Raw genomic sequence first — 19,523 nt, forward strand, 5'->3', positions numbered from 1 at the left:
GACAGGGTCTCATTAATTTTTCTGGGCTGGCCTTGGTCTCAGCCTCTCTCCTCAGTCTCTTGTATGTAGGAGTATAAAAATACAGCACCAAGCCTGGCTTGAATGTACATATATTTTTAAAGGTATCATTGATTATAAAAATAAATGAACCCACGGGAGCACCGGACAGAAATCTCAAGGTCCAAATCAGGAGCAGAAGGAGACGGAGCACGAGCAAGGAACTCAGGACCACGAGGGGTGCACCCACACACTAAGACAATGGGGATGTTCTATTGGGATCTCACCAAGGCCAGCTGGCCTAGGTCTGAAAAAGCATGGGATAAATCCGGACTAGCTGAACATAGCGGACAATGAGGAATACTGAGAATTCAAGAACAATTGCAGTGGGTTTTTGATCCTACTGCACGTACTGGCTTTGTGGGAGCCTAGGCAGTTTGAATGCTCACCTTACGAGACCTGGATAGAGGTGGGCAGTCCTTGGGCTTCCCACAGGTCAGGGAACCCTGATTGCTCTTCGAGCAGATGAGGGGGGGGGACTTGATCGGGGGAGGGGGAGGGAAATGGGAAGCGGTTGTGGGGACGAGGCAGAAATCCTTAATAAATAAATAAATTAAAAGAAAAAAAATAAATAAATGAATATTGTTAAAACTACTTGTTTTGATGCTGTTAGTCTAATGCTAGGATTTGTTTTACGTTTTCTTCGAATTACCTAAATGTAATTTGTTAGTACATAATTAGAACATACAGTAGTAACAATCACTGTATCAACCTAAATTAAAATAATGTTCTATGAAGATCAAATGAATGACATTGAACAACTTCCATTAAATGACTGTGTAAATCACATTTTATTTGTTACCTTGGAACAAGCTCAGCAAAATGTCTACTAATTCCTTCCCATTTATCTTGAATAAAATGGAAGATTAAGTGTGAGGTGTCCCTTACTGAAAATTAAGCCAAGTCTGTGAGAAACCAATTGCCCATAAACCATCAAACTTCAGAGGATTGTTTTAATGACTACAAACAGTGCCAAGCATGGTTGGCTTGCTGTCCCCTGGGTCTCTGTTCACATACAACTTTAATGTTTCATGAACTTGTTTCTAAGAACAAATAAAATGCAGTATTCTCAAGTGGGAGTGCCCTGTATATACTTTTCATTGCAAAGAATAACTTTTTAATAACTTACATGCATTTCATATATTATATTAGTGTGTTTTTTTGGTATTGGAATCTTTGCAATGGGTTTTTAATTTTTATATAGCACATGTTTTTATCTATACTCTCTAGTCTTGGGTGTATCAACGAGCATGTTGGCTTATGTACTATGAAGCATTTAACTCATTCAATAAGTGTGATGGTTAGTGTTAATTGTTAACTAGACAGATATAAAATAACCTGAGAGGTAAGTCTATGGGAGAATTTCTTGATTTAATATTCAAAGCAGAAGCCCCACCCACTCTTGGTGGCACCTTTCCCTACCTGGGACCCTGGACTGCATAAATAAAGAAGGCAGGCTAAGAGCAGGAGCTTTCACTGCCCTCGTCTCTTGATTATGATTGTGATGTGGGAGCTGCGCTCAGGCTGTCTTGACTTTCTCACCTTTGTGAACTGTAAGCCAACCTTTTCTCCCCTAGGTTGCTTTAGTCAGAGTATTTCATCATATCAACAGGAACAAAAGTGAGATACTAACTCTCCTTTTCTAGTTTGACTCATTCATGTGAATACACAGATACACATACAGGCAGGCACACTTATGCATATACAGTCTGCTTAGCTCTGTTCATCTCTGTCCTACCCTTACCCACCTGCTCACATTGATCAAATATTCCTTCTATTCATGTTTTTCTTAGGTTTTGTACTTCTGTAGATCATCTTGGCCTAGAACAGATATGTATCATTACCTCCAATGTCATTTTTTTGCTTGCTCTATTTTGGTAAATAGTACTAGGATCTATTTTTCTATTACCTATACAGAGATCTCCAATATATACAAATAAATACCTTGTTAATTGATTGTTCGAATAAGATCTAAGGCAGCTTGCTCATATAGGTATCAATTTCACTGTGTATGAAGCATTCTGAGACTCAGCCATGCTCTCTGACTTTGCCTTTGTGGTCTGTGCTCTCAGGTAGAACACAGACATCTCAACTATTCTTCACACTTAGTTGAGCTGTGACCTGCACTCTTCTCAGACACCAAATAAGCATTCTCTGGTTCATTGCTCAGCCTCCCAATGAAGTAAATGTTCAGAAAAAGGAGGTGACCGAAAGCCCTGGCAAATATTTCAAGGGTTGAGCTAACTGCTCCCCTGATGAATTGATTTTGCATTTGTGCTATAACAACTTTTCAGAGTCCTAACCCCGCCTATGCAAAACAAGAATCAGGTGAATGTTGCCTGCAAGGGAGTTAGTAGTTAAGTACTCAGGTAGTTCTGGCACAAAGGCCCAGGATTTGTTGTGGTTTCTTAAACAATTTCTCACTAGATAAAATACAAAAAAAAAAAAAAAGCAATATAGCAGATTCTCCAAAAAGAGAAACTAGAAAATCCTGTTCCAATAAATGTATTAGAACACTATAAATTCTAAAATACATGAATTAATCCTTTTTCACTTATTAACACACAATAAATATGACAGAAATGGAGTTCTGTTTTGTTTTGTTTTATTTCCAACTTGACACAAGCTAGCAACCAACAAAAACCCCACCTCAACTGAGAAATATCTTCATCAGATTGTCTACAGAAAGTTTGGATGACATTTTCTTGATAAATGGATGGATCTGAGAGAGTCTAAGCCACTGAGGGTGACTATACCCCTAGGCAGGAGGTCCTAAGGTGTATACAAAAGTAGCCTGAGAAAGCCATAGACCTCAATTCAGTAGACAGTGTTGCTCCAAAGCTGCTGCTTCAGTTTCTGCCTTCTGGTTCCTGCCTTGAGTTCCTACCCCAACTTACCTCAGGGATGAAGACAGTAAAAATGAAATAAACCCTTCCATCCTCAAGTTGCTTTTGATCACAGTGTATTATGAGAGAAGTAGAAACCCCAACTGTGTATTTGGTGAGGACACAGTTCACTCCCTAACGGTACTTTATACAGGTATGAATGGGTGAGTTACACTCTGATGGCCAGGAAAACAATTCAAATGTGCGGGAACATAGGTAAACAGGTAGAGAAAAAGCCATAACCAAGTTTTCAGTACAGCTGTGTCTCTTTCTACAAGTAAATACAAAGTAACTAAAGTTAAGGCAAAGGGATGAAGAAATTGAATATAGCTAAAGGCATTGACAGCATGGAAAGGGAAAATTATCCAACAAGAGGTGTGAAACCTCAGCTGTTAAGGGGGGCAATTTCTGCTGGTTTCCTGGAATTCATTTTAAACAGTTACCATATGCTTATTGTGCTTCTAGGATGCCCAAGACTGATTATTTGGTGTAAAGCAATATTTACCAAAATTAAATTTAACTAAGAAGGAAAATGACTTTTATTAAATTTTAGAAATATCTATTTTATGAAAAATAATACATTATATTAGATTAAGAAAATAGTAGACTATATAATAAACATAACTATGATTTGTATTTATTCAGTTTATTTGATGTTTTTAATGTACATTGCTGACATGAATTAAATAAGATTTATGTGTTTAATCAACTTCATGTTTCATAGGAGAAGTTGACTTCCTCTATCAATAACACCATCATAAAATGAAACCTACCTCTACTTCTCTAAAGTAGAGGGAGACTAAGTTTACCCATGTGGGCATATTTGATGGTGTCTAAACATGGGTATCTCTAAACACAGTTGTGTCCAGTTGTCAGGGCTGGGGCACTAATAACAAGGATGCTGCGGGTACAGAGAGCTCTACTTAATCTCAGCACAGAAAACAAAATCTATTTCCTTCACATTCCTACACATACCAAAGGATATGGAATATGGGTGTGGGGAGCATACATATTGTGTAAATAGAGAAGAGAATGTGAAATCATTGTGGATACAGAAGAACCAGCTGTGAAGTTGCTCTGCAGGGAGGCTTTCAAATAAACTGAATATGTTGATCTTGTACAAGATAGCAAATCCAGATTACTCCAAATTACATGTTCCAATTTGATAACATTTCATGAAGATTTTATAGCAACAGAACAAAGAACAGCATAAATTGAGGCACTTTCCAAATACAGTAGTTGTAATGCCAGGTGGAAAGGTTACAAAGAAGCAGAGACATCTCGGTTATAAGCCTCAGAAATTATCTGGTGGCCTTCTTAGCTTTTGGATGGCAGTAGCTAAGGAGTCTGTTTGTGTATTGCTCAGCTTGTGTTAAAGTAACAAAGACCAAATAAAACCATTTCTGTATTTTTTAAAACAATAGGAATAAATTAATAAGCATAAATTTCTTTCTTAAAGCTGTGAATCCATTCGTGTGTGTGTGTGTGTGTGTGTGTGTGTGTGTGTGTTAATCTTACGCCCCAGGGAATGATGTAATCAGCTAACTCAAAATAGTACATTCAAAATACAAACACATTTAGCTCTCTTATTACAGAGATTTTCGGTGAGAGCATTCATTCAGTGTGTATAAGAAAACGACACATTAAAGAACAGCAGCCCTGCACAATGGTGGGAGGAGGTGTGAAGAAGTGTCTGAAAATGGCTCTCTTCTGTTCGGCACCTTTTCTAGGACATGTCACTCTGGCAGCCTGCTCCTTCATTTCTTGAATTATTTCACCATTCTATACATTGAGAAACACTATGGACTGTGTAAATATTTCTCAACCACTAAAATGCAAACCAGTTCATAACATGACCTGTGATTGATTCTCCCCTGAGTTTTTTTTTTTCATTGTTCTTTCTTCATTGGCAAGAAGCCATTGAGATTCTTAGTGCCCCTCTTAATGAGTCAGATTCCAGTCTTAACAAGTTAAGTATATATATATATATATATATATATATATATATATATTTCCTTTTTGTGTGTTTTAATATTTATAGTAGTATGTGGCATGCATGTGGTGTATGCACATGTGTGATGGGCTGAGCACCTGTGTATGGAAGCCAAGGGACCAACAGATATCCTGGTTATCACACTACCACTTATCCCCTTGAGACAGCCTCTTACTGAAACTGGGGTACATTCCCGTGTGAATAGACAGTTCACACCCTGCAGCACTGGGGTTACTGGAATGTATCTACTCACCCAGCATTTTTTAATTAATAAATAAATAAATTTATTTATTTATTAAAGATTTCTGCCTCCTCCCAGCCACCACCTCCCATTTCCCTCCCCCTCCCCAGATCAAGTCCCCCTCCCTCGTCAGCCCAAAGAGCAATCAGGGTTCCCTGCCCTGTGGGAAGTCCAAGGACCACCCACCTCCATCCAGGTCAAGTAAGGTGAGCATCCAAACTGCCTAGGCTCCCTCAAAGCCAGTACGTGCAGTAGGATCAAAAACCCATTGCCATTGTTCTTGAGTTCTCAGTAGTCTTCATTGTCCGCTATGTTCAGCGAGTTCGGTTTTATCCCATGCTTTTTCAGACCCAGGCCAGCTGGCCTTGCTCACCCAGCTTTTTATGCAGGTGCTAGGCTTCATTATTGTGAAGCAATCTCTTTTACCCATTGGGCTATTTCCCTTCTTCCCCATTTTGTTCTCCATACTTTTCTAGATGTCTCCTTATTTTTAATAATTGCATACATTGTAAAAGAAATATGATCATATCTACCTCATTTACCTCCTGTAAATTTCCCCCATATTCACCCAACATGCCTGTTTCCAATATTCATTCTCTCTCTCTCTCTCTCTCTCTCTCTCTCTCTCTCTCTCATCTGTCTTTTTTCCCCACCCATCTTACTACTGTCTATATATGCACATCTGTGGGCCACCCACTGGAGCATGGGAAATCTTTCAGTGGCAATTTCACTTTTGACACAGTTATCATTGAATGGGGAATTTTATGGATATCTTTCCCATATTCTTCTCTCTGTCACTCACATTAAATCCTTGGCATTTTAAAGGGTTGATTTGAGCTTGATATCTCCAAAAAAGCCTAAGATACATTTTCTTTCTCTTTTAGCTTCAGACAAGCTTGACTGAACCAATGACATTATCGAAATCCATCTCTCTTCCTCGTAGTGCATACTGGCATCACATTACGCGTCAGAACAGCGTTGGAGAAATCTACAGCTTGCAAGGCAAGTAGCTTTACAGTGACAAAACCACACTGACTGATATCCATGTCCTTCTGTGGAGGAGTCATACAAATTCTGTGTGTTTGCATTGATTGCTTTGTTTTTTAAATTTTGTTTCCATTCAGCAACTGTCTCAGGTCAGAGTAGGAACTCTGAGATTCACCATTACTTTTTCAAGCTATCATTTTATAATGCATGCTATAAAATGATTCCTAAAATTACTATGATGGATAAGGACCAAATTTGCCAGATGTTGATGAAAACATTGTAGAAAGCACATTGTGAAAAGCTGAAAGTTGAGTGATGAGGTCTGTGTTGTGCTGTTTTGCAAAGGACTTCTTTTTCAACATCTTTTATTCTTCCTACGATTAAGCATCTGATCAGGAGTTGGTTTCAGGCCTGGTACTAAAATGCTTCACAAACTTACTCACAGAAGTTTTCAGATCTAGTCAATGTCTTACGAGGGAGACCCATGAAGAGGGGCATCATGAAAGAGGTGGAATGTAAACAGGATGCTTCTGTGATTTTCCCAGTGACCAGTTAATCAACACGGGAATGGTTTGTTGGCTGAGGAGACTAGAAAGGCATCACACAACTGATGGACAGCCACGGAAACAGTGCCATTACCCTTTCTATTCTTTCTCTTTTGTTTTAAATGATTACCATTATCCTTCATATAGAATATTCTCTCTAGAGGAAGAAACATAAGGATAAAACTAAAATGCACAGCTAAAAACACACATTAGACTTGAAAGAGGTAGGTACCGAATAAAATACCTAGTGAATACACAACTATTAAAGCCATGATTTGATATTTTTGTATTATTTTCTTATTTTCTTTAGCCTTTGTACTTATTAACAGCACTAATTGTTCTGCAACACAAAAATTACATTACAAGCGAAGAGAAATAATATGAATGGAAGAATAAGAATAGCCTTATTTTTTTGCCAGAGTTTCAGAAAGACAAATGAAATTAAATCACTAAGAAATGATTAAATATATGTTCTTTTCAGAAAAGAAGTTGGAAGGATTTTAGTCATTTATAGAAGGCAATTGCTGCCAGGTGGCGGTGCATGACTTCAATCCCAGTACTCAGGCAGTAGAGGAAGAAGGATTTTTGCAAGTTTGAGGCTACCTTGTTCTTCAGAGTGAGTTCTGGATAAGCCAGGGCTACATTATAAGAATGTGGTATTTAAACAAATGTCCAGAAAGGAAAATGAGTGAATGAGCTTCTGTGTCTGCTCTCCACTAACCCCTAAAATAGTTCATGGTCTGGCTTTATTGATGCTGCCTTTGATGCTAAGGCCAGAAAACATGCTTTTAAGGTTATAAATATGTATATACAGATAGGACTATACTCAAGCAGAAATTGAAACATTTGAATCAAATAATTAACATTAAATATTTAAGTAAAATAATGTGACCGGTTAATAGAAAGCATTGGAAGGCAATTTATAAACACTCTGCTTTGTTTGTTTATTTGATTATAAATTCCAGAATAGCACACAATTGTTTTCATGACCATATAACTGAAGCTTTTCTTCAATAGAAGAGTTACTATTTAGACTGAAAAAAATAGCTTCAGTTTGCTTTTGATGTAAAACTATTTCACATCAATAAATATAACCAGGGTAGATTGAAGTATCTCTTTAAACACTGCCAGACATTCTTTGAAGGACAATGTTAATTTTGCATTCTAAAATCAACTATTAAGTGTTTAAAATTTCCCATGATTTGTACCTCTAATACCAATTAGTCTATGTATATGGCTTCAATATCATGCTATTCCTTGCTTATTTGGTTGGTTATTACTTTGTACTATATACATACAAATATATGGATATATTTTCAATTTAATTCTATTTCATTAACTATGTGTTGACTATTATACTGCGTTTTTCTTAGACTAATATACCTTACCGTTTGGTGTAGTCTTATTTTATCATTATAGCATACACAAGGGTGGTAATAATTATCTAGATACTCAGGAAGAGATAAAATAAGTAGTCAGATACAAAGATGGGCAGACAACAATCAGATGATAGATAACAGTTACAGATATGAGCTTGTTAGAGACACTTGACAGAAATGAATTATTCTGTGGTAGCAGTCCACATAAGCAAGGGATATGAATCCTCAAAAGCTTTCCTCACTGGAACTAAATTCTAGTGAAATCAGCATTGAACAAAATTACTGAAACAAGGGAGAAATAAAAATAGAAGCAATGAATTTCAGTACTTTTTTGTGAATCTGTAATGCATGTACAAGTCTGGTTACCTTGCATCTGTGGTTATGATCCTGACTCAGCATTGTTTCTTTTTCACAGTTGGCTGACATTGTGAAGTTTGCAAAGTCTAGTAATATGAATGCTATTTGTCAAGTGTATCAGTCAGTTTTCTTGCATGCGGTCTCCATACCACGGTATTCTCTACATAGCTGGTTTGTTACTGTTTAATAAAACAAAACTATACTAAGGTAATTACTATACATCAAATTTTAGAATCTATTCAATGGAAATTATATCTTATTGCCTGTAAACAAGAAGAAGCCTAGGAGCAGAGAGGCTCTTCTGATTTACAGTTCAGGGAAATGCATTCCCCTTGTGACAGCTGAAGCACACAGCTGCTGGTCACAGTGGGATTTTACACGGGATGCAGAGCAGGAAGTCTCCTCTCCACTGGCTTTCTCATTTTTATTCAGCCCAGGACCCAAGCACATCAGATCATTCTCTTCATATCCAAGACAGGTCTTCTCTCTTAAATTACCCCTTTTTAGAGACACTGTCATGGGTACAATCAGAGACTGTTTCCATGGAAATTCTAAAACCGGCAAAGCTCGAATGAAGATTAACTATTATATCAGAGTAAACCACAGGTAAGAGTCAGGAATGCAAATTCACATCAGAAGTTTCTCATAATATTTTTACATTTAAGCTATGAGCTGCAGATCAATGTGAATTAAATTCAGTGAGCTTTCATTCAGAAGGAAAAGGAGAAAAGTTTTATTGCTCCAACTTTAATAGATTGGCTTCATTAATAAGCAGCACATGTACTAGAGCTGAAAAAAATCATGGCCTGAAAACAAACTAATCTATATTAAACTTACATAAAACTTCGATTGCCTGTCAGCCTCTCCGCATTACACTTAGCTAAGTTTTGTTCCATTCATTTCTTTTTATGCTGCCAGACACCCCTTTAAAGACAAATATGTCAATGGTGAGTTGTAGCCCTTGACTTTGTGATTGGAGGATAAGTGACATGGAATAAGCTGGTCTCTCCATGATACTCCCTGAGGGTGCTCTGACAGCATGAGAGATTGTGGAGCCAAGATCAAATAAATGAGAAGAGGAATCGTTAGCTACTCACAAGTCTCCCATTGTCTTGAATAATTCCCGAGTAGCTCATGATAGGTCAACTTTGCCCACTTTTCCTTGCAGCAGTGGAGTTCTCTTTATTTTAGGAGATAGGAATTCTTAGTTTGTATTAGCAGGTATATTTGTTCAACTTCCTCTCTATATATACAAATGTTCATGTCACACACATATAATAATGCCTTCTCTAAAATCAAGGAAGTCTATGCTGCTGAAGTAAAAAAAAAACATGATTTTGAATTTTTGACTCTGAAATTATGTTTAAAAATTACTATCCTTCAGGCAGTGGTGGCGCATGCCTTTAATCCCAGCACTTGAGAGACAGAGGCAGGCAGATTTCTGTGAGTTTGCGGCCAGCCTGGTTTACAAGAGCTAGTGCCAAGGCAGTCTCCAAAGCTACACAGAGAAACCCTGTCCCAAAAACTCAAAACAAAAGAAAGAAAGAAAAGAAGAAAGAAAGAAAATAACACTGTCTCTAAAAACAAAGAAAAAATTATTATCCTTATAAATTTTATGTTTATCTTTAAGAAGGAAGAAGAGAGAGAGGAAAGAAAATTGGGGGAGTTTGGAGGGAACGCATCAGCCTGTTTCTGGTTCTCAGTAACAGCTTGTAGAAAGATGAGTCTCTTCTAGAAGCAATAGCTTCTCTCTACCAAAATAAAGATAGAAAGAGAAAGAGGAGTTGACAGGGGAAGATTGAGAGGGAACATTGGAACTAAGTATAGACATTTCCTATTGCTAGACATTAATTTAGCAAGAACACAAACTGTCCTGAAATGCAGCAAATCTCTCCTTTTAACCTGCCAGCTCAATTTCTTTGCTCTTCATCTGCTGCTCTCCCACTGGGGTTAACTTCTCTTCAATAAACTGTACTGAACGGGGGGCTAAAGTGGTCTCAGAGAGTGTGCTTATGGGGGGCAAACAAGTCTTAATTTTTTGATATTTTTATGTAATCTCTTATTTTCATATAAAATTAAGTGGAATAGATATAGTCTGCATTGTTTCTGAAGAGTTTAAACAAAAACAACCGAGGACCTATCTTGTGTAAAGGTGGGAGCTTTAGAAGCTCCATTTTCATTAACACTGATTAATATCCAAATGCCAGCTCTGAATCGCATGCCCTCTTCTGCCCTCTGCGTGTCTGTAATTAAGCTGCAGACCACCAGTGTCAGCGCCGAAGCTTACCTAATTACACCAAAGGCATCTGATGCTCACGGAAAGGGCAACTGTGGCTCCAGTTTCTCAGAAGGACAGGACAGAAACAGACAATTAGAATTAGAGATAACCTTCAGAAAATGGTAAAGAAAATTCCAACATAGACTAGTGAGGTACATCAAAGACTTTTTTATTTTTCCATTAGCTATGACCCTCTGTCCTTCTTTACATCCCGGGAATTCAGTTTTAAATTTGAATTCTGTATAGTTTTCCCATTGATATTTGTCTATTTAGAAATTCACCATGACACGTTTACCAGATTACAGAGTAAAAGTCTTCTTAAACTTAAAAACTAATAAATTTGCAGCAAAAGTAAAGAGTAGTTTACATTTTTCATTCCTATATTCAGATTGTATGTTTTTGGACGAAGTAGGCAGGACAGTCAAAAGCAGTCAAATACATCAGCATTCCCCACCGGCAGAAGCATGCTCCTGGCAATTTAGTAACAGCTTTTAGAAATATGACTCCTCTCCCAGAAGCAACATTTTCTGTCTATTAAACCACATTTATGGAAGTTTACTGCATATCCTTACCTTAAGAGAATTTAGTCAAGACAAAGAGTGCCTCTCTGGATATCACTGTTTTGAGATGTTAATAAGTTGCACCCCAATGTTGGCATCATAAAAATGTACAAAATATTTCCACTGTGAAATATTTCTCATCTCTTGTAGTCATAATTAATCAGACCCTCTTTCCTGCCCCCTGAAGCACTAATACATAACTTTATACCAATGTATTTTCCTAAATCCTGCTTCTTCCTTGGGCTGTTATCTAATGACATTGTGGATAGGTTTCTTTTTATGCTACTGACTCAGACAAACTGTGGTAGCTCCGGCATCCATCCACTCCTGAATTTTGGAGGCAAATAAACCTGATTTGAATGTAAACTGTACCACTGTTAAGTTGTGTGACTTTGGGTATTGCACTTAAATTTTTAAGCTTCATTTTATTTGTCTCTAACATAAGCATAACAAAACTTACCGCATTGAATAAATAGGGTTAGTTAATACAAGGTATTAAATAACTATCAGTAAATGTTGGTGTATTAAAGTAAGTTAAATTCACAATTCGAATCTCTCTTTCTCTCAGACAGTAATATGATTGCTTCCTGCTACCAATATATTCTAGTATTCGCTTCCAAATAGATTCAGTTTCCATTATGCATAAAGAATTTCATTCTCTCTAAAGACTTCATAAAAATCTCACATTGTGACAGAGTTTCTAGCTTTTAGAATTTCACAAACACTGATTCTAAGCCTTTCCTACCCAAAGATTGTACAGGAGAAATAATAAGATTCAGTCTTGAACCTTTATGGAATAATATTTTTCTTCTCACCTTCAAGTGTAAGACATAGCATCCTCAACAGAGAGTTCACTCTTCCCAACTCTTATACTATTCAGTCCCGGTTGTCTAAAGAATCTAGAAGTCAAGGTTCCAGAACCTAGGCACTAAACGGAGTCCCTCTGCATACTGCTGGCCTCACCGCATCGGTCTCCAACCCCAAGTCTTTGAGTGTTGCTGATCACCTTATTCTAGATGCTGAGAGGACTTTTGAAGAACACTCTTCCTCTGCAGGCACTTACTTGGCTGGATCTGCTACTACTGACCATATTCTCAAGGGCATTACATTATTTTTTTTTTGATAATATCAAGTTTATTAGTGATTCCGTCCAACTGTAAACTAGCTTTCCTTTCTTTTATTTTGTGTGTGTGTGTGTGTGTTTTATTTTATTGAGAAAAGGAAAAAAAAGTTTCAGCCTCCTCCCAGCCTCCCACTTCACTCCCCCTCCTTCCACCCCTCTTCCCCTCCCCCCACTCCTCTCTCCCTCCCTCTCCAGTCCAAAGAGCAGTCAGGGTTCACTGCCCTGTGGAAAGTCCAAGGTCCTCCCCCCTCCGTCCATGTCTAGGAAGGTGAACATCCAAACTGGCTAGGCTCCCACAAAGCCAGAACATGAAGTAGGATCAAAACCCCGTGCCATTTTCCTTGGCTTCTCATCAGCCCTCATTGCACGCCATGTTCAGAGAGTCCGGTTTTATCCCATGCTTTTTCAGTCATAGTCCAGCTGGCCTTGGTGAGCTCCCAATAGATCAGCCCCACTGTCTCAGTGGGTGGGTGCACCCCTTGTGGTTCTGACTTCCTTGCTCATCTTCTCCCTCCTTCCTCTCCTCATTGGGACCTTGGGAACTCAGTCCAGTGCTCCAGTGGGGGCCTCTGTCTCTATACAACTTTGAGATATCATCTTACACCTGTCAGAATGGCTAAAATCAAAAACACCAATGATAGCCTTTGCTGGAGAGGCTGTGGAGGAAGGGGAACCCTCATCCATTGCTGGTGGGAATGCAATCTTGTGCAACCACTTTGGAAATCAGTGTTTCGGTTTCTCAGGAAATTCGGGATCAACCTACCCCTAGACCCAGCAATACCACTCTTGGGAATTTACCCAAGAGATGCCCTATCATATGACAAAAGCATTTGTTCAACTATGTTTATAGCAGTATTATTTGTAATAGCCAGAACCTGGACACAACCTAGATGTCCTTCAATGGAAGAATGGATGAAGAAAGTGTGGAATATATACACATTAGAGTACTCCGCTGCGGTAAAAAACAATGACTTCTCGAATTTTGCATGCAAATGGATGGAAATAGAAAACACTATCCTGAGTGAGGTAACCCAGACCCAAAAAGATGAACAGGGGATGTACTCACTCATATTTGGTTTCTAGCCATAAACAAGGGTCACAGAGTCTACAATTGGTGATCCCAAAGAAGCTAAGTAAGAAGGTGAACCAAAGGAAAAACATATAGTTATCCTCTTGGCTATGGGAAGTAGACAAAATTACTGGGGAGAAAATTTGGGATCTTGAGGGTGGGGTGCAATGGGGGTAAGGGGAGGTGGGGAGAGAAAAGTGAGAAGGGGAGAATGGGGGGAACTTGGGGAAACAGGATGATTGGGAGAAAGGAAGGTTGGATAGGGGAACACGGAAGCACAATTCTTAGTTAAGGGAGCCACCTTAGCGTTGCCAAGAGACTTGAACCTAGAGTGGCTCCCAGGAGCCCAAGGCGATGTCCCCAGTTAGTTCCTTGGGCAGCTGAGGATAGGGAACCTAAAATGACCCTATCCTATAGCAATACTGACGAATATCTTGCATATCACCATAGAACCTTCATCTGGTGAGAGATGGAGGGCATTACATTATTGACCAGACCAGATGTGAGCCTTAGGACTGAGATGGCTGAATTCTGTTGGAATAGCACAAAACAAATGCTGAACACACGACATAAAACAAGTCAGACACTGAATCACTTTTTAGCAGATGTGACACAGTAATTACTAAAACTTAAAAGATCAAGTGTTTCCAGGTGGTCTGTTTAATATAATCCAGCAATGATTGTAATAAACTGTTTTATGATTTTAATTCAAACGGAAATTTTTTTTGAAATATTCTCTAAATTTGATTTCATTCCCAGCATACTTCCCCACTGAATTATTTAACTGCAACAACTATAGGTAACATGTGTAGTTCAATGCCAATCAAGTTTTATAAAGAGTATATAAATTTCATTTCTCTTTATTACATATACACATAGGATATAATATTAGTTCAGAGGAAGACTAACATGACTAGGTTAGTTAATATGGATAATACTTCAGCTTTTGCCATGTGTATATGCATTTACATACTCAAAAGTGGACATGCAGAAACACATGCACATGTGCATTTTCACAGAGTCTTTTGCACATTGCTATCTCACCATATCTCAGGAGGCCCATAAAATTACTAAACTGAAAGCTCTAATATGTGCTACAGAATTGTGTAAACCCAGTGCTTCCTGCTTCAATCACTTTGAGTTCAAAAGAGCGTGTTCAGTTGATTTAGAGGAAATTGTTATTTAAAAAACTGTTAATAAATAAGGTGTTGTGAAAAATATTATATACATAACATTATATATTATATAATACAATAAATAATATATAATATGTTATAAAAGTTAAGGTAAACAATGAATAAATAAGAAGATGCCAAAAATTATAATATAATCAGTTTTATTACTTGCCTATGTTTCTGCATTAGTGATATAGTTACTCTAAGGCTGTTTTAAATAAACTTAATTTTGTAAAAATAGAAATCACAGTATATTACTCACATCTTCGCTGACTACTGGAATTCAAACCCCCCTTCTGAAGACTACATGATACTGTTAAGTCAAGAAACTCGCAGTCTCCTTCCATAATTTAACTTTCACGCTCGGTAAGTGGTGAACATGGAGAGGCAATGAACTGACTTCTACCATGAATATGAAGAGTCTATACGGGAAGTGAAGAAGTTGAAGTTGGTTGAAAATGCTTTACAGAAAGGAAGTGCTCTGTAGTGCTCTACTGTGAACAAGCGATTATACTAGGTAATATTGTGCACATAATCCTGCATAATATACCTAATTCCTAAGAAGTTAGTTATGGTTGCAGGTTTCAAGTATGGAGAAAGGTGTTGTCAACTTTGTTCATATTTATTAATCACTTTCCAACCAATTCTCTGACACTGGTACAATTATTATCTCTATTTCATAGCAAATAAACTGAAAGACAGAAATGCAAAAGAACTCCTTCAAATATTAGGGTTGTCAATCAAGCTGTGTTGGTTTTCTAGCTTGTGTATGCCTCTGTGACTAACTTACGGGTTAACAGCCTCTGTGACTAACTTATGGGATAACAGAATTAAAGACAGGACAGAATAAAACATTTATAGTCTCCATCCCTCTGTGTGGGCACATTCTCCCTGAACCATAATCAAGGTTTACAAGAATTGTTTCTCTGAAGGGCAGGCAGCAACTATTCTCAAATGGGCTTTAAATGAGACGACCCAGATGGAAGCCATCTAAGCAATTTGTGGAAAATTCTTAGTGTCTAAAGATAAGTTCAGTACGGTTGGAGCATCGCTCCTTTTGTAAAAACAGTTGAAAGCACATTGTGTACGTAAAGTACTGGTTTGACCCTTGAGGGTTACCATTACTTTTCATTATTACCTTTTCAGCTTTTAACTAAGTTTACAGCAAGTTCAACTGTGTTCCTTCCTCTCTCCAACTTATTTTGTGTCTTATTTTAAAAATTTCAAAATCGCTCTCCAAGTTACTACTCCCTTTTATTCTACACTTTTCACCCTGGTGTATATTTTCTGCTATGATTTAAGCACTGAAACTAAAATCAGGGTTTCCCCATTGTATTTACTGTTGTCTCTTCAAGTAACTTCCCTAGCAAAGCTGCAAATGCCCTAAGGGTTTACTGCCCTCAAGTAAATATTTTTTGTATCTTCTGCTGAAAAATTGTTATTCTAGTGTGTGATCTTGAAAAATCTGACAAATACCAAAGAATCAATATATAAAATTGTAGTAAGGAGGCCACTTGTTTGTCCTGGCTACCCAGAACCAAAATAAACACACAGAAGCCATATTAATTAAATCACTGCTTGGCCCATTAGCTCTAGCTTCTTTTTGGCTGACTCTTACATATTAATTTATCCCATTTTTATTAATCTGTATATCACCACATGGCTGTGGCTTGCTAGTTAAAGTTCCATCTGGCACTGGCAGGGCTCCATGGCTTCTCCCTGACTCCACCTCCTTTCTCCCAGCATTCAGCTTAGTTTTGCCCACCTAACTAAGTTCTGCCCTGCTATAGGTCCAAAACAGTTTTTTTTAAAATTCATTAATGGTAATCACAGATTACAGAGGGGAATCCCACACCGGAAAATTTAACTGAATATACCATTACTTCTGCAGGTAGAAATGATTATGATTGAATTCAATTTTTTGAGATTTAAGAACTGTATTATTGGACTATCCATCGATAAAAAAGCTGTTGTTGGGCTATAGGAACCACAACCTGTATGCCAATCTAATAAATAGACTTTGCAAATATTTATTTCTACCAGTTCTATTCTGTCGTGAGAATTCCTTCAACCAAAAGACTTTTAGATACCAGTCCATTTTGGGCATGGGATAAAGTATTATAAGCACAGAGGAAAAATGTGGGCAGCCACTTTTTCTGCTGGATTTGGTTTCCAGCTTCCAACACACACAGAGGACCATGGATCTCTACCCTAACTGTGAATTTGGTCCCCAAATAAATAAACCTTTGTTATACTCCATTTCAGGTTATTGTGGAACCCTTAAATAAGCTTACATTTTGGTATGATGCCTACACTATTCTTCTATATAACCCTAACTAGTATGGTAACGGTCTCTCTGAATCTTCTTTTCGATTGGCTTTTTACAATCCTTGAAAATCCTTCTCACAACCCATGTCTTTTTAGCTCATGACCATGTCCATTCTCCTCATTAGAACAACACTTTTGTTATTAAAGCTCTCTAAAGATGTGCAGAGAAATAAATAATTCATCAACACTAAAGAACTTTAAGTAAAAACAAAATTAGAGATTACTTCATTTTAAACATCCATGGACTATTAATTAAACTGTGTTTTGGTTTATTATTATGGTAAAATAGGAACATGATAATTGAAAGTCAAAGGTTTAAGCTTTTGAAATTTACAAATGTACTTCTATGATTTTGAATAAAATGATGCAGTAGTGAACTCACAAAAAACTTAAACTATAAGATAAGAAGACCATGACACAAAACCTATGAAATATGGCTAATCTAATAGTTGAAGGAAATTTTCTAGCCACAAATGCATGTATTTATAATAGAACACATATGTAAAACTAATTAACAAATTACCCGAACATTCAACTCCATTTAAATGAGAACAGTAGAAAAGAGAATATAGATTATCAATCTCCCACATCACTGATTTATTGTATTTCTTCCAAGATTGTTAGGTTGGTTTAATAATAATGTATCAATAGACTATCTCATATGAAGGACTTGAAGCTCAATGCTATCAAATGATCTCAACAAATACAAACAAATGTTTTAAACATTTCAGTAATCACAAAACAGTATTGTAGCTATTATAATTTCTGTGTTATTATTTGTGTTTGGGTAGCCAGAAAATGAATGAGCAGTCTTTGTCTACATTAACATTTATTTTTCACTAATAAATGACAGAGGTAAAGTTAATTAACATATTTTCTTTTAGTAATTATTCTGTCTTAAAATTTCATATCTGCAGAATGATAGTTTTTAGGGAGTTATAAGAACTTGAGGTATGATGTTCTCACTAAGCTCCATTATTCTATTTTATTTATTCATTGTTTTATTTATGGTTAAATCATCCATAAGGTACTTAGCACAGTTGCAATTTTCATTTGTATTAATTACTTAGTAATGTTTTTGACATCACAAAAATCTTGTGCATCCATTTTCACAAACTGCCAATCCTTTCGAGCCAGCTATATTCTCAGTCTGTTCAGTAAGCATTATATGCCAGCTGAATACAAAGTCTGGACTAGGCTCTGAGGCATAAAGATGAGTAGGATGCACCCCATGCCCTTGAATTACTCACAGCTGTGTCCAGCTACTTCCTCCCGTATTGACAACCAATATCTCTCATCTGAAGCTCCACGTTCATAGTGTATCCCAATGCCAGCTGTCTTGTTTCTTGACTACTATAATCCATACTGTCATAGGCAAATTACAACTCACCTACTTCTCTTGGTTCAAAGTGTAAGGACTAATTATAATCCCATCATTCCTCAGATAACAAACTCTAGTCACAGACCCTCTGTAAATTATAACAAGCAAAAGCCTTCAATACCCTTTTCCTAACATGAAACAATAAAGGTTCAGCCAAAATTGAGCAATGAAGTTTAAACAATGCAAGAATCAACATTCTTATAAAAATCAGATTATTGAGATTGTTAAGTAAGACTTAGTTTTACAGGCCCATAATTAGAATTACTTGTGAAGCTGAGGCAGGTGGATTTGGGTAGGAGAATCATAAGTTCAGAGGTATCCTTTGTTACACAATGAATTCATGATTAGTATGGGTTACATAGTAAGTTTAAGACTATCCTGAACAAAATTTTAAGATCTTATTTCAATACAAAAAGTAACAAAATGAATATAGGAATACAAGTCAGTAGAAGAACTTTTGTCCACCTAATGTAAGGCCCTAGGTTTAATTCCCAGTACTACAAATACAAGAAGTTTTGCTATTAAGGTTCGTGCTGAGTTGTAGCTGTGGAAACTAAAGCCAGAAAAAAAACAACTCTATCTTAATCATTGAATACAGTTCTTTTAGATCTATTTTAAGACTATCATCCAAAGAATTTTAGTAAGTCACATGGGAGAAGAAGGAAAACGGGCCAAGGAATCCCTGAACTCCTGGTAGAAAGAAAAGTGTGTCACAGCGCGGTATGACTATCTATTGGCACTACAGAAAATGTTCCTATGTCATGACTGATATACAGACTCAATCAGTTATTCACAACTGTATAAAGTGCCTATAAATTTATGCAGTTAATATTTAACATGATGAAGATAAAGGGTTCATTTTGACTCAAAATATTTTAGGTGTAATCATACATTCATTGACCCATTATTCTGGGTGTATGACTTGGTAGCATAGCATGACCGGAACATATGACAGAGATATTATTCGCCTCTAACCACAATAAAAAACAGAGAAACATATATAGAGTTCAAAGTCTAACTGTGCCACTCTAGAGAATAAACCCAGTGAGCTAAAATCTTGTTCTATATCCCAACGCTAAAATTTCTACCAGCTCCTCAACCTTGACACTTGGGACTGTGGTGTAATTAAGACCTATGCTGTAGCACACAGTGACCTACTATTTTT

At 37.1% G+C, this 19,523-nt stretch overlaps 1 protein-coding gene across 2 annotated transcripts in view; it reads left to right on the forward strand.

The window, feature by feature from the left end:
* The window catches only part of Dok6 (docking protein 6), a 325,272-nt gene that overhangs the window by 237,224 nt on the left and 68,525 nt on the right, over positions 1–19,523 (forward strand). For both annotated transcript variants that reach the window (XM_041640797.1, XM_041640798.1), the window contains one exon: positions 6,061–6,178. In XM_041640797.1, coding sequence (XP_041496731.1) covers positions 6,061–6,178 — 118 coding nt within the window. The remainder of the gene's footprint in view (positions 1–6,060; positions 6,179–19,523) is intronic.

The sequence above is a fragment of the Microtus oregoni genome, unplaced genomic scaffold (assembly GCF_018167655.1).
Source record: "Microtus oregoni isolate MIOR12 unplaced genomic scaffold, Mior012 000065F_ref0000479, whole genome shotgun sequence".
NCBI classification, from domain to species: Eukaryota; Metazoa; Chordata; class Mammalia; order Rodentia; family Cricetidae; genus Microtus; species Microtus oregoni.